At 39.6% G+C, this 12542-nt stretch overlaps 2 protein-coding genes and 1 long non-coding RNA gene across 3 annotated transcripts; all 3 read left to right on the forward strand.

Moving 5' to 3' along the window:
• The first annotated feature begins 5538 nt into the window (after positions 1 to 5538).
• LOC113467707 lies at positions 5539 to 6273 on the forward strand. The gene is made up of 2 exons (XR_003391681.1): positions 5539 to 5857; positions 6222 to 6273. It is a non-coding gene; the product is annotated as an uncharacterized LOC113467707 (long non-coding RNA).
• A 309-nt stretch (positions 6274 to 6582) lies between these two features.
• On the forward strand, positions 6583 to 9243 carry LOC113467702. Its single transcript, XM_026824047.1, has 4 exons — positions 6583 to 6825; positions 6875 to 7030; positions 7598 to 7754; positions 9218 to 9243. The coding sequence occupies exons 1-4, from the start codon at positions 6583 to 6585 to the stop codon at positions 9241 to 9243; spliced, it is 582 nt and encodes a 193-aa protein (XP_026679848.1).
• On the forward strand, positions 8993 to 9842 carry LOC113467706 (transforming growth factor beta-1-induced transcript 1 protein-like). The gene is made up of 2 exons (XM_026824052.1): positions 8993 to 9304; positions 9567 to 9842. Exons 1-2 carry the CDS (start codon positions 9287 to 9289, stop codon positions 9825 to 9827), a joined length of 279 nt encoding a protein of 92 aa, XP_026679853.1. The 5' UTR covers positions 8993 to 9286; the 3' UTR covers positions 9828 to 9842.
• Positions 9843 to 12542: the final 2700 nt, after the last annotated feature.

A 12542-nucleotide genomic window follows, 5' to 3' on the forward strand; every position in this document is an offset into this window, starting at 1 on the left:
GAGAAAGTGGATAGAGATGAAGAGGGAGAGAGAGAGAGAGAGAGAGAGAGAGAGAGAGTCTGGTTGCTATGTAATGATAAGGATGTTGGGCTGAAACCGTTGTCATGGTAACGGGGTAGTTTTGGTTTGAAAGGTAGAAGAAGGAGAGGAAGAGGAATAAGAAGGGGGAAGAAAGAAAGAGAGAGAGAGGGAAAAGAAGGAGAGGAGGAGGTAAATGGAGGAGAAAGAGAAAGAAGGAGAGGAAGAGGAATAAGGAGGGGGAAGAAAGAAAGAGAGAGAGAGGGAAATTGGACATTAAAAAGTTGATGGTAAATAATACAATAAAAAAAGATCACCATTATGTTGTTATACCAAACATGCAAGTGCTCAGAGTTTGTAGAGTAAATACCTTTTTTACAATTTTGGTCTGATGATGAGAATCTGAGTATTCTCAAAAGCTCACCAAATATTTTCTGTTGAAAGTCAAATCTGAATTGTCTTTTTTAATTTTTCTTTTTTCCTTTTACAATTTTTAGGACAGTTAGTATGCAGTGAAGGTTAAATGCCAGGCAATGTTGAATTTCCTTATTTTCAACTACCACCATTAAGATTGTAAAAGGAAAATGAGCATGATGTAGATACATGAAAAACTGTACAAAAATCAACAAAGTCAACAGGAGACTGTAGACCTGACCCCAATAGCTGGACCACAATATCAATGAACAGCCTAGGTAGTTACATTGGTTGGTAGCACATCTGCCTTGTAAGCACATCAGGCATAAGCGTTGAAAATCTGACTCACTTAATTTTAATCTAAAAACTGACAAATTAGATTCCTTAATCCATTTGGTTAAAATGATTACAATTTGATAATTATCAGTGTCTTTTTTTACAGACCTCAAAACAATGTTTAGTCACAATGACTATCACTCCAGTACAGTATGATCAGATGATTCAGGCTATTGATGACTTCTACAAGACAAAGCCCAAGTATAGTCTGTTTCCACAGGATGACAACTCTTATAACTGTGTGACGGCGTCTAATAAGATACTGAATGCTGCTAATATTCATATCCTGGATGGATACATGGATCCGGTAATGTTGGGAATAAGATTGTCCAGCATCATCACTCCAGTACAGTATGATCAGATGATTCAGGCTATTGATGACTTCTACAAGACAAAGCCCAAGTATAGTCTGTTCCCACAGGATGATAACTCTTATAACTGTGTGACGGCGTCTAATAAGATACTCAATGCTGCTAATATTCATATCCTGGATGGATACATGGATCCCGTAATGTTAGGAATAAGATTGTCCAGTATCGGTTCCATATTGAATAAGTGTATCTTTCGACCAAACATATTTATGCTGTTTGGATTCACGTTCCACAAGGCGTTTTGTTTGTTCTTGTAACACTCCAACTGTATTTTCAATATTGTCTTTGAAATCCTTTGTCTTGGTGATGAAGCTTTTGGATCTGATCATAGTTACACTGCGTTTATCGCTGTATTTTCAATATTGTCTTTGAAATCCTTTGTCTTGGTGATGAAGCTTTTGGATCTGATCATAGTTACACTGCGTTTATCTAAGGAAAAAGAAACGTAGAGCTGTCTTTGAAATCCTTTGTCTTGGTGATGAAGCTTTTGGATCTGATCATAGTTACACTGCGTTTATCTAAGGAAAAAGAAACGTAGAGGTACAGGAACTGAAGAAAGGTAGGTATACTCGTAGGTAACCAAGGCAAACAAGCATGTGTTTTAGTGGATGAGTCAATGTTACTACAATAATGTTTTTAACATATTGGATTGAAAGAGAAAGAATCAGTAATAGTATTCATTTAGTGGATATGCCGAGTGCACCAAAATTCCTATTCTAGGATGACAAACCAAGGGAAATGGAACAGTTGATGTGACGTCATCGCGTACGGGAGCGTATGCCGTGACGTCACCAAATAAGATTGACCGGTATATTTTAAATCGATTTATCTCCGGATCTAGAAGTCGTAGAAGGAAAATAAAAATTCTGTAGTTCCTCATTTCTCCTGCTCTTTGACTTTGTACGGGTTTTTTTGTTTTTCGAAATTTCGAACAGGCTCCGAGAAAATCAATTAAAGCATAAATTCTGGGACACCCTGTATATAACTATCTGGATTTTTTACAATATCACAATAACAAACAAAATAATAGAAAGTAAAAAGAACTGAACAACTTAAAACTCAGGAGGAACATGAAGATGTTTGGTGAGGCCAGGCACTTCTCCAGAACAGACCTGACTGTTGCCAGCCTCAAGCCAAGCATAAAGGGATCTTCGTATCCTTTGAGGAAATGAATGTTGGCGGCACTCAGTATCTTATTAGCGGCCGTGACACAGTTGTACGTGCTATCATCCTGTGGGAGGAGACTATACTTGGGACGCGTCTTGTAGAAGTCTTCTATCGCTTGTATGAGCTGGGTATGCTGCCGTTCTGTGATATCAAATGTGAATTCCTCATTGGGCTTTCTCTTCTTTAGTTTGTCGTCGACAGAGGATCTGCCTAGCGACACCTTGTTGACTAGACCACGTTTGAAGTCTGCACTAGTAAAGCTGAACAGAGTAGTGTTCCATGGACTTCGGATGGCTAACCAGGTGTGAACTGCACCAAGGAAGTTTCCTAGACTGGAATCGTTGAGAATGGTGACAGAATAGTTACCATGAGGAGCTCCACATGAGGTGGTAACCAACAGGATAGCAATAGTGATCTGTAGGGGAATCATCTGCCTTTGTTGCTTGGGGTGACACTGTTGATACCACGTTTTAGTTCCGAATGTAACGATGGTGCACCTTCTCAGAAGTTTTAAGAAATATGAAGGTGCTTGGGGTGACACTGTTGATACCACGTTTTAGTTCCGAATGTAACGATGGTGCACCTTCTCAGAAGTTTTAAGAAATATGAAGGTAGGTAACAAAGGGCAAAATGTCCAAAAATGCATGCTACGTACCCACATTTACCTAACTAGGTACGTATATGCAGGTCTGTTACACATAACACTTTATAATAATATTTACTCTAATTACCACCAAATATTACTTTTAATTTATTGAATTTCATCAAACACATTATTTATTTTCACTTCCTATCACTAACTTCATGGTATACCTTCTCAGGTAGCCCTATCACACTAGACTGACGTCTGACCCTTGCTATTAAATTCTTCTTTGCATAACTCAATATCGCTTTCTTCTACATGATTTACATGGATATATAGAAACCTAATTATACAAAGTGTGGATTTACCAAAATATTTGTCATTACCCTGAGGGTGTTACTCTTCAAGTATATAGTGGGGCCGATTGTAACTTATCAGGTGTCTTCTTTTAGTTTTGATTGATTCATATTTTCATACAAGTCAGGTAGGTACGAATAATTTATTGTCCTGTTTACTTCAAATATTTCATGAATTGACGACGACGTTTTAAAGCATTTCATATGTAAATGTAGGTATAGGTATTAAACTCTGAAGTACCTACCTAGATGATCATGGTATACCTACTTGCAATGTAAAATTAAAACAAGTTATAGGTATTTACTGCACTTACCTATACCAATACCAATGAATAGAATATTGGTATTGGTGAGCATTGTAATAATATTTACTCTAATTACCACCAAATATTACTTTTAATTTATTGAATTTCATCAAACACATTATTTATTTTCACTTCCTATTACCTACTAACTTCATGGTATACCTTCTCAGGTAGCCCTATCGCACTAGACTGACGTCTGACCCTTGCTATTAAATTCTTCTTTGCATAACTCAATATCGCTTTCTTCTACATGATTTACATGGATATTATAGAAACCTAATTATACAAAGTGTGGATTCACCAAAATATTTGTCATTACCCTGAGGGTGTTACTGGTCAAGTATAGTGGGGCCGATCGTAACTTATCAGGTGTCTTCTTTTAGTTTTGATTGATTCATATTTTCATACAAGTCAGGTACGAATAATTTATTGTCCTGTTTACTTCAAATATTTCATGAATTGACGACGACGTTTTAAACCATTTCATACATATGTAAATGTAGGTACATATAGGTATTACACTAGACTGACGTCTGACCCTTGCTATTAAATTCTTCTTTGCATAACTCAATATCGCTTTCTTCTACATGATTTACATGGATATAGAAACCTAATTATACAAAGTGTGGATTTACCAAAATATTTGTCATTACCCTGAGGGTGTTACTGGTCAAGTATAGTGGGGCCGATTGTAACTTATCAGGTGTCTTCTTTTAGTTTTGATGGATTCATATTTTCATACAAGTCAGGTAGGTACGAATAATTTATTGTCCTGTTTACTTCAAATATTTCATGAATTGACGACGACGTTTTAAACCATTTCATATGTACGTAAATGTAGGTAATATAGGTATAGGTACTAAACTCTGAAGTACCTACCTAGATGCTCATGGTATACCTACTTGCAATGTAAAATTTAAACAAGTCATTAGGTACCTATTTACTGCACTTACCTATACCAATACCAATGAATAGAACATTGGGTATTGGTGAGCAATAGATGTTATTATGACATTGGGGAAAACTGCAAGTATGAATGCGGTTTTTTACATAATCTTGAACAATTTATATTGAAACATTAGATTCCTATAGGTGTGCACATATTAGAGAGACTTCGGGGCGTGGCATATGATTCGATCGCGCGATGTAGGGTTGTCTGGGCACAATTTCTAAAGTTGTGTCCACACATAGTCGACGGTCGTCGATCGACGTCGCCACGACAACAAAGATTCATCTCGTCGATCGACAGCCGTTGACTATGACTCACTAAATTGGGCCCTTCAGTTCAAACATAAATGTACATGACTAAATTACTACTTACCTATGATATTAATAATAGGTACTCCGGCGCGAACGACATGTACAAAACATTGTTAAAGCGCCTAATGGAAAAAAAAAATAATAATAATAGGTACTCGGAAGACATTATCATCAAGAGTTGTAAAATATTTATCAGCAAAAAATATTCCACATTGGTAAGGCCAGTAGAATCTCAGGTATACGTATACTCACGCTTCTCTTGACAACAAAGTTTTCTCCTTTGTCAGAGTAAATGCATGAACGAAGTGAGTTTAAAGTTTCGACGTTTCTAGCTAAATCCCCTTTAGGGATGAGGTATGAGCTATTTATTACATTAGTCTGTCTGTCTGTTTGTTTCATGATAACTATACTGCACGCTGTGTCTAATTTGATGAAATTTCCCCAAAACGATCAACATAAACAAGGGAAAGTTTTTCATTAGTATTTCGGCCCCATAGGCCGGCCTTTGATAGAATTGGTAGCCGTCGACGGCCAAAATTTCCCTGTGACTTCTGCACCACTTGGAACCACCATTTTACTAAGAGGAGCGGTAAACAATTTGATATCTTTATAATTACGTGCAAGCAATTATCAGATCAACAACTACTTTGCCATAAATCACGGATACTCTTGGCAACAGTAGGTGTACCTGCTAGGCCATCTCCGTCTATCTCCCTACTCATAAACAGTATTACTCATCCACTACACGCTATACGGACCCTATATTCATAAACATTATTGCCTGGTGTGCTTTGCTTCACTTGAGTATTTTTAGTGCATTGTTTACAACTCTGAGGTCCATTCCCTGCATTACAACTGTTTTGTCAAATATTGCGTTACATACTGAAATCAAGACTACCTAGTATAATTTCTTGTGAATTACCGAACCTTTCTAGTGAATTACTTACTGTCTACTGTTGTGTTTTTTAAACAAAATATTGAATTCTTTGTTGAAATCAAGTCCATCTGCTTTTCTATTTTTCTACGGATCAATCAAAACCATGCCAGGTTAGTAAAAATTAATTTATTAATCAATGTATCTATCTTTATGAGATGAGATTGGTTTTTGTGTGTAAGGGGTTGGCACTCGGTTTACGCTGATTGGGATATTCGGAATTTCGGGAAGAATGATTTTCATTTTTCAAGGAATTCTGTATGAAGTATGATATTTTATTAGGTATTTTCTACTTTTATTTTTGCAATACATATGTACCTATCTAATACCTATAATTGAAAGGGGATTTACAAAGAGGGATGTTATCTACGTACGAGCGTCTTCTTCTTCTTTTTGTCACTCCAGCTTCTGACCTTTAAAACTTGGTGCCGCTGTCCGACATCTACTAATAAAACATTTCCACATTCCTCCTCACAGTTCCCGACTGGTCGCACCTAGGGGCCCATGGGGTGCACCCCTCTCAACAGGCGGGCCTAGAGTTATCCGTCCACATCATCAGTTTAATCTCACGTATCTTGTGTTCGCGTGTAAGCTTTTTCTAGAGTTACCGCAGATAAAGAGTGTGTGCGTGTTATAGAATTTTCCGCGAATCCCGTGCGAATAATCTATACATAGCGTCCAAGTTAGCGTCGGTAAATTCGAAGTTAGTGTTGCGATGAAGATTTGTGATTGATATGTGATAAACCCGATAATCGAAAATCTTTGATCGAATTCGCGACTGTAGTGCTCACCATAGTAAGTAGACAGCGACAGCATAGATGATAGAAGCAACTGAGCGATGAATTCCTTGGATTTGACCATTCTCTTGTTGATTTCTACCACTCATGCTGCTCCACTCGGAGGGAAGTCTTCTCAGAAGCGGAAATATTCCGTGACTATTCTCAACGACTCCAGTGTAGGAGATTTCATCGGCACCGTGCACACCTGGTTAGCCATCAGATCTCCCGACAAGGAGACAACGTACTTTAGTTTCTCGCACGTCAAGGGAGCCACATGGAAAGTTGTCCCAGGGGAATCTTCCGTGGATAAACACCTAAAGAACAGAAGCCCTACAGAGAGGTTCACAATGACATGCCGTCAAGGTAGGCCGGGATGAAGATGGTGGCATGACGTACGTAGGTCGCGCATGGCATGAGGAAGATCTGGTGCCTGCCAAAGTTGCGCCTACACACCAGGGAGCATTTGTAGCGCATAGCGGTCTGGAGCATTCCAAATTTGACTATGAGGTGAGTAGACTTTTAATTTATTTTCCTGGGACACCAACTATTCTACTTTCTTACTTTCCGTGTCCGGACTATTCTACTAAAGCTGATCGGGGTAGCACGTAATGCCTGCCACTTACGCTCAAACCGTCTGACAGACCGCGGTCTCACAGACCTATTTCTGTCAGACGGTCTGAGAGTGATTGGCTGGCCTTAAATTCATCAGTTCCTAATAGATCACTGAAGTTAAGCAACAGCGGGGTTGCTATCCGAGTGGGTGACCATTTGAGCACTCGCATGCTGTTGGCTTTTTGCGACACCACCCAGACTCTCAGGCTGGGTAAGGTTAATGTGAGGAGGCCACTAGCTTGCAACCGAATTGAGGGTGAAGTACCAGTCACTAAAACCTTAGCAGTTAGACCTACAGTGGTTTAATCCCATTGAAAAAAAGTTAATTGTGAGAACTACATGTGGTCGTGACCCGTAACCCTGGTCTGGCTTTTGGACTAGAAACTAGAAATCTTATCGAATAGAACCCCAGCCTTTAGGCTTTATTTTAATAAAACAGTTTTTATTCTGCTCTATTCTCAGGTCTTCACGATAGAGGGCAGTCGAGTAGCATGGCAGAAGCCTAGTACGGATGAGGTTGTACCTCCTAATGCTCTAGTCGTGGGACATACCCGGTATGGTGAACCTTTGTACGCCGGAAGAGCACTGCACGAAGGATTTCTGGTTCTGGGCAAGGTAAGTAAAGCTGTAAAGCTTCCTTTCGGGAAACGGAATCGGTTCCTTTCGGGAAACTTTCGGAAACGGAATCGGTTCCTTTCGGGAAACTTTCGGAAACAGAATCGGTTCCTTTCGGGAAACTTTCGGAAACGGAATCGGTTCCTTTCGGAAAACTTTCGGAAACGATGCACGAAGGATTTCTGGTTCTGGGCAAGGTAAGTAAAGCTGTAAAGCTTCCTTTCGGGAAACTTTCGTAAACGGAATCGGTTCCTTTCGGGAAACTTTCGGAAACGGAATCGGTTCCTTTCGGGAAACTTTCGTAAACGGAATCGGTTCCTTTCGGGAAACTTTCGGAAGTGGAATCGGTTCCTTTCGGGAAACTTTCGGAAACGGAATCGGTTCCTTTCGGGAAACTTTCGGAAACGGAATTGGTTCCTTTCGGGAAACTTTCTGAAACGGAATCGGTTCCTTTCGGGAAACTTTCGCAAACGGAATCGGTTCCTTTCGGGAAACTTTCGGAAACGGAATTGGTTCCTTTCGGGAAACTTTCGGAAACAGAATCGGTTCCTTTCGGGAAACTTTCGGAAGCGGAATCGATTCCTTTCGGGAAACTTTCGGAAACGGAATCGGTTCCTTTCGGGAAACTTTCGGAAACGGAATCGGTTCCTTTCGGGAAACTTTCGGAAACGGAATCGGTTCCTTTCGGGAAACTTTCGGAAACGGAATCGGTTCCTTTCGGGAAACTTTCGGAAACGGAATCGGTTCCTTTCGGGAAACTTTCGGAAACGGAATTGGTTCCTTTCGGGAAACTTTCGGAAACAGAATCGGTTCCTTTCGGGAAACTTTCGGAAGCGGAATCGATTCCTTTCGGGAAACTTTCGGAAACGGAATCGGTTCCTTTCGGGAAACTTTCGCAAACGGAAACGGTTCCTTTGTGGAAACTAAAATGGCGCCTGATCTATAAGAAATTAAAGTTTCACGACAGGAAAATACACCATAATTATAGGTTTCGGCGAATGGACATTTTCCAATTGAACTTGGCTTTGGTTCTTGCAGTCTTGACTTCAGTAAGGTCGAGTTCGTACATTAACACACCCATATTTATGAACAAAATGCTGGCTCTTAAGTTTGTGCTAAGCATAGTCTCAAGGCATTTGATTGGTCAATTTTGACTTGAGACTGATCTATTACCACCGTGGATTGTCTCAGGATTGAGTCCAATCTGAGGTTGACCTGTAGTTGTGTTTTTGCGCCTTGCGATGAATATTTCCACTTGACTAATTTTCCAATTATTTTTTAATGCTGTGTGTTTATACAATTGATTGATTTCCGCACGTCATACTCGAGGGGCAATTTAGTTTCAATCTCAATTGTTTTCGCAAACTTGGTTTCAATCTCAATCGTTTTCGGAAACCTATCAGTTATCAGTCACGTCAACATTTGAAGTTTCATGCTGCAATTTTTTAGCTAATTTGCGCATTGCAGATGCCGTGTTTGATATTTTTGTCTAAATTGATGCATTGAACCATTTCTATTCTTGAACATGGTCTTCAAATGTTCCTGAGGTTTAAGGTTTATTTCGTTTTTGGCCCTCAATTTAAGCAGCCAGAACTCTTAAAAAAAGGTCAATAGGATTATAGGACGGAACTCGCTACGGATTCTTCCATTTCCCATGTCTTTTATTTCTTTTAATGTTTTGATAATTATCTCTTAAAAATATAAAATTAAGGAACTGTGTTGAGAAAGGTCTAAAATCCCACAAATCCAACCCATTACTTGAAAAAATTCCCTCATTTGAACTTATATGAAGTTGTCCTCTCTTTTGATTTTCCAGGTAGCGCCGCAACAGTTGGAACATTCGGTGACAGACTCGTCGTCTGTCTCTTACTCCAAACCGAACCAGCCGGTTCACCAGAAGGGCAAACAGTTGGATTGTATGCTCGATAGTTTGACGGCAGAAATGTCTCGTCAAGGTGTCACCACAACCCAGAAGGGATGTTGCTCATCCTGCGACAAGCCCATTGTCGGCCAAGTCATTACTGCTCTAGGTAAGCCTTTGGAATTCTCGCCCGAAAATTATGACCTGATAACGTAATATGTGTAATCTGTGGTTACATGGTAACCTTTTCACTACTTGCGGCATCCTATTTAGACTTCGAAAATATTTGTTTGGTGATTGGCTATCTCAGTTGTCAAAGTTGGTATCGTCGACAAATATCTTGACCACTCTGCCTGTGGTTTCACCAGGTTCCGGCGTCGTAGTGTAGTATTGTGTCAGTGACGGCACTAATTGACACCAGATGCGCGCGCATACGCCATTCGGATGACCTTGAGGGCCGCATGTGCAGATGTTGCACTTGACAAATACCAGATCTCCGGGCGAGCACTTGTCTGGAAACAGAAAGTGTAATAGAAGATCAAAATAAAGAATCGAACCCGTGATCTAGAGGTTACAAGACAAGATGAGGCTGTTTGCCCCTACAACCAAGCCTCAGAGTGGGCAGTGGGCTTTTTGTGTACTACCCTCAAAGCTAACTATAGGTCGACTGGTTAAAGTAAAGATTTTTTTTTTCAAAAGGTTTGATAGAGGGAAATGTACCAACGGAGGTCTTTTCGTCCCGAACTCAAATAGATGAGATCGAACAGGATAAGAGAAAGCCAGCCGTTCCGAGGACGAACTATATCTGTTAGGATGAAATCCGCCCCGGGCCGGAATGGAACCAGCAACCTAGCGCTTACAAGTTTTAATTTTAACTGTGTACCTACAAACTATGCAGTCCATACGAAATTTTGGCAGTGTGAAGCACAACTGTGTATCCAACAAGACAGACAAGCTAACTAGGCTGATGATTTGAAACTTGAAGGTTCGCAAATTTCCTAGAGAACAGTTTTTCTCAAATAAACTTACCACACTCCAGTTGGGAAATGCATGCAAAAAAACGGTAAGTTTCTTTTGCGTCTTTCCAGGAACGAATCTTTCGTTTAGGACCTAGCGCCTTGTAAGGCAGGCACTCTCCCCTCCAAGCCAACTAGGTAAGGCAGTGGTTCTCAAACTTTTTTTGGCCGCGGAGCATCAAGCAACTGCTGTAAACTCTATGGACCACCCCTCAACCCTTTAGGGATTTTTAAAAATAGAGAAAAAAATAATAGAAGACACACTTGATGTTATAATAAAATTTAAAAAATGTTAGGAATTTATTTTAAATGCGGAAAGAAAAATGAAACTATGCGGAGTACCTGGAAGCTCTTCGCGGAGCACCTGAAAGCTCTTCGCGGAGCACAGTTTGAGAACCACTGAGATAAGGGAATAAACTGGTACTAGTAAGCATGGAACGAAATGCCAATGTAGATAGGTAGGAACGGGAGTTCTGGAACACAATATAGCAAAATTTCAAACCGTTTAATGTCTCTTTTAGGAAGCAACGGTTCGCAATTAGTCACGCAAAGAAAACTCGATAACACTAACAGGTAAACTTTTTGGTGAAACATTTTCCCCAAATGGATTACGACGGACCGAGCAACTTAGACAAAAATTATTATCTATTATTATTTTTTAAAAAAGATTAGATGATATTTATTTATCAAAACTTGCCGTTGTTTTTATTTATTTATTGTTATTTTTGTTTGTTTTTATTTCGCATGACCCAGATTGGCCCGATTTGGTTTCCATTGGTTACGAGTTTTTCAATCCGGGACCCGAACTCTAAACTCTTCACTGGATAACAGAGAGCCTATACAATATTTGCACTGGACCTCGCACAGTGTGGATCATAATTATGTACCTACGTTAGACCTACATACAGGGTGTCAAAAAGTTAAGAAAGTTATCAAAATTTATTTATTCTTCGTGACGATGATTCCATTTTTGTAGACGCAACTGAGGACTCCCTGTACATACCTTGAATTGAGACCATTTGCATACTTGTTTCTAGAAAATAAGGAAAACAGTCTTATTTTAACGCATGAGTAATTCATTCTTCTGAATTTGGTAATTCCAGAATAGTTAGCTTAATTAGAGTTTAATCCCGGGCGAAGTTTATAACAAACGACCTAAATAGATAAGATTCGTTCTTGGAACGGATAGCTTTCTCCTATCCTGTACTCTTTTAGATTTCTGGACGAAAAGACCTCCGTTGTTAATACAGTTTCCTCTATCATACCTCTCAAAAAAGTGTGGTACGTTAAGATTTGTACACCCTGTAGAAGGTAAACATATGAACACTCTAGCTCGTAGATCATAGTAATATGACCATAGTGTGTGCAGTGTGCACATATGAACATAGATATACCTACAGTATGTAAATAGATATCTATACTTATACAGTGTGTATCTTACAGTCGATAGCGTTTACAACTTCAAAAACTACGCCACCAGCTACGCTGGCCTGACATTGTAAATAGAAATATCTAAATATGCATAGATACAATATGTACATAGGTACAGTGTGTAAATAGATAAATACATAGAGTGCACGCAACATCCACTAACGAGGACATGGGTCATCATTGTAAATTGTAAATTATGATGAGTGGTAGCGCTTCATTCCGCCAAAACTTACTTAGAATTCTGGAGGTTCACATGCTGAATTTATGTGGATTTTGGACACGGATAGGTAATTAAGTAAGTCCAGTGGAAAAGCGCTTGCTTGCCATACAGAAGGTCCCGGGTTCGATCTTGACAAAAACCTACTCGTTTTTCGATTGCGAATATTTCAACGGGGTACTTTCTGGTGTTCTCGTGTTGACCCCCAGCACCTAAATGGGAAGTAATTGTGTCTCTTCTCGCCCATCTGATGAGGGACACGAAAAT

The sequence above is a fragment of the Diaphorina citri genome, unplaced genomic scaffold, assembly GCF_000475195.1.
Source record: "Diaphorina citri unplaced genomic scaffold, Diaci psyllid genome assembly version 1.1 scaffold532, whole genome shotgun sequence".
Taxonomy (NCBI): domain Eukaryota; kingdom Metazoa; phylum Arthropoda; class Insecta; order Hemiptera; family Psyllidae; genus Diaphorina; species Diaphorina citri.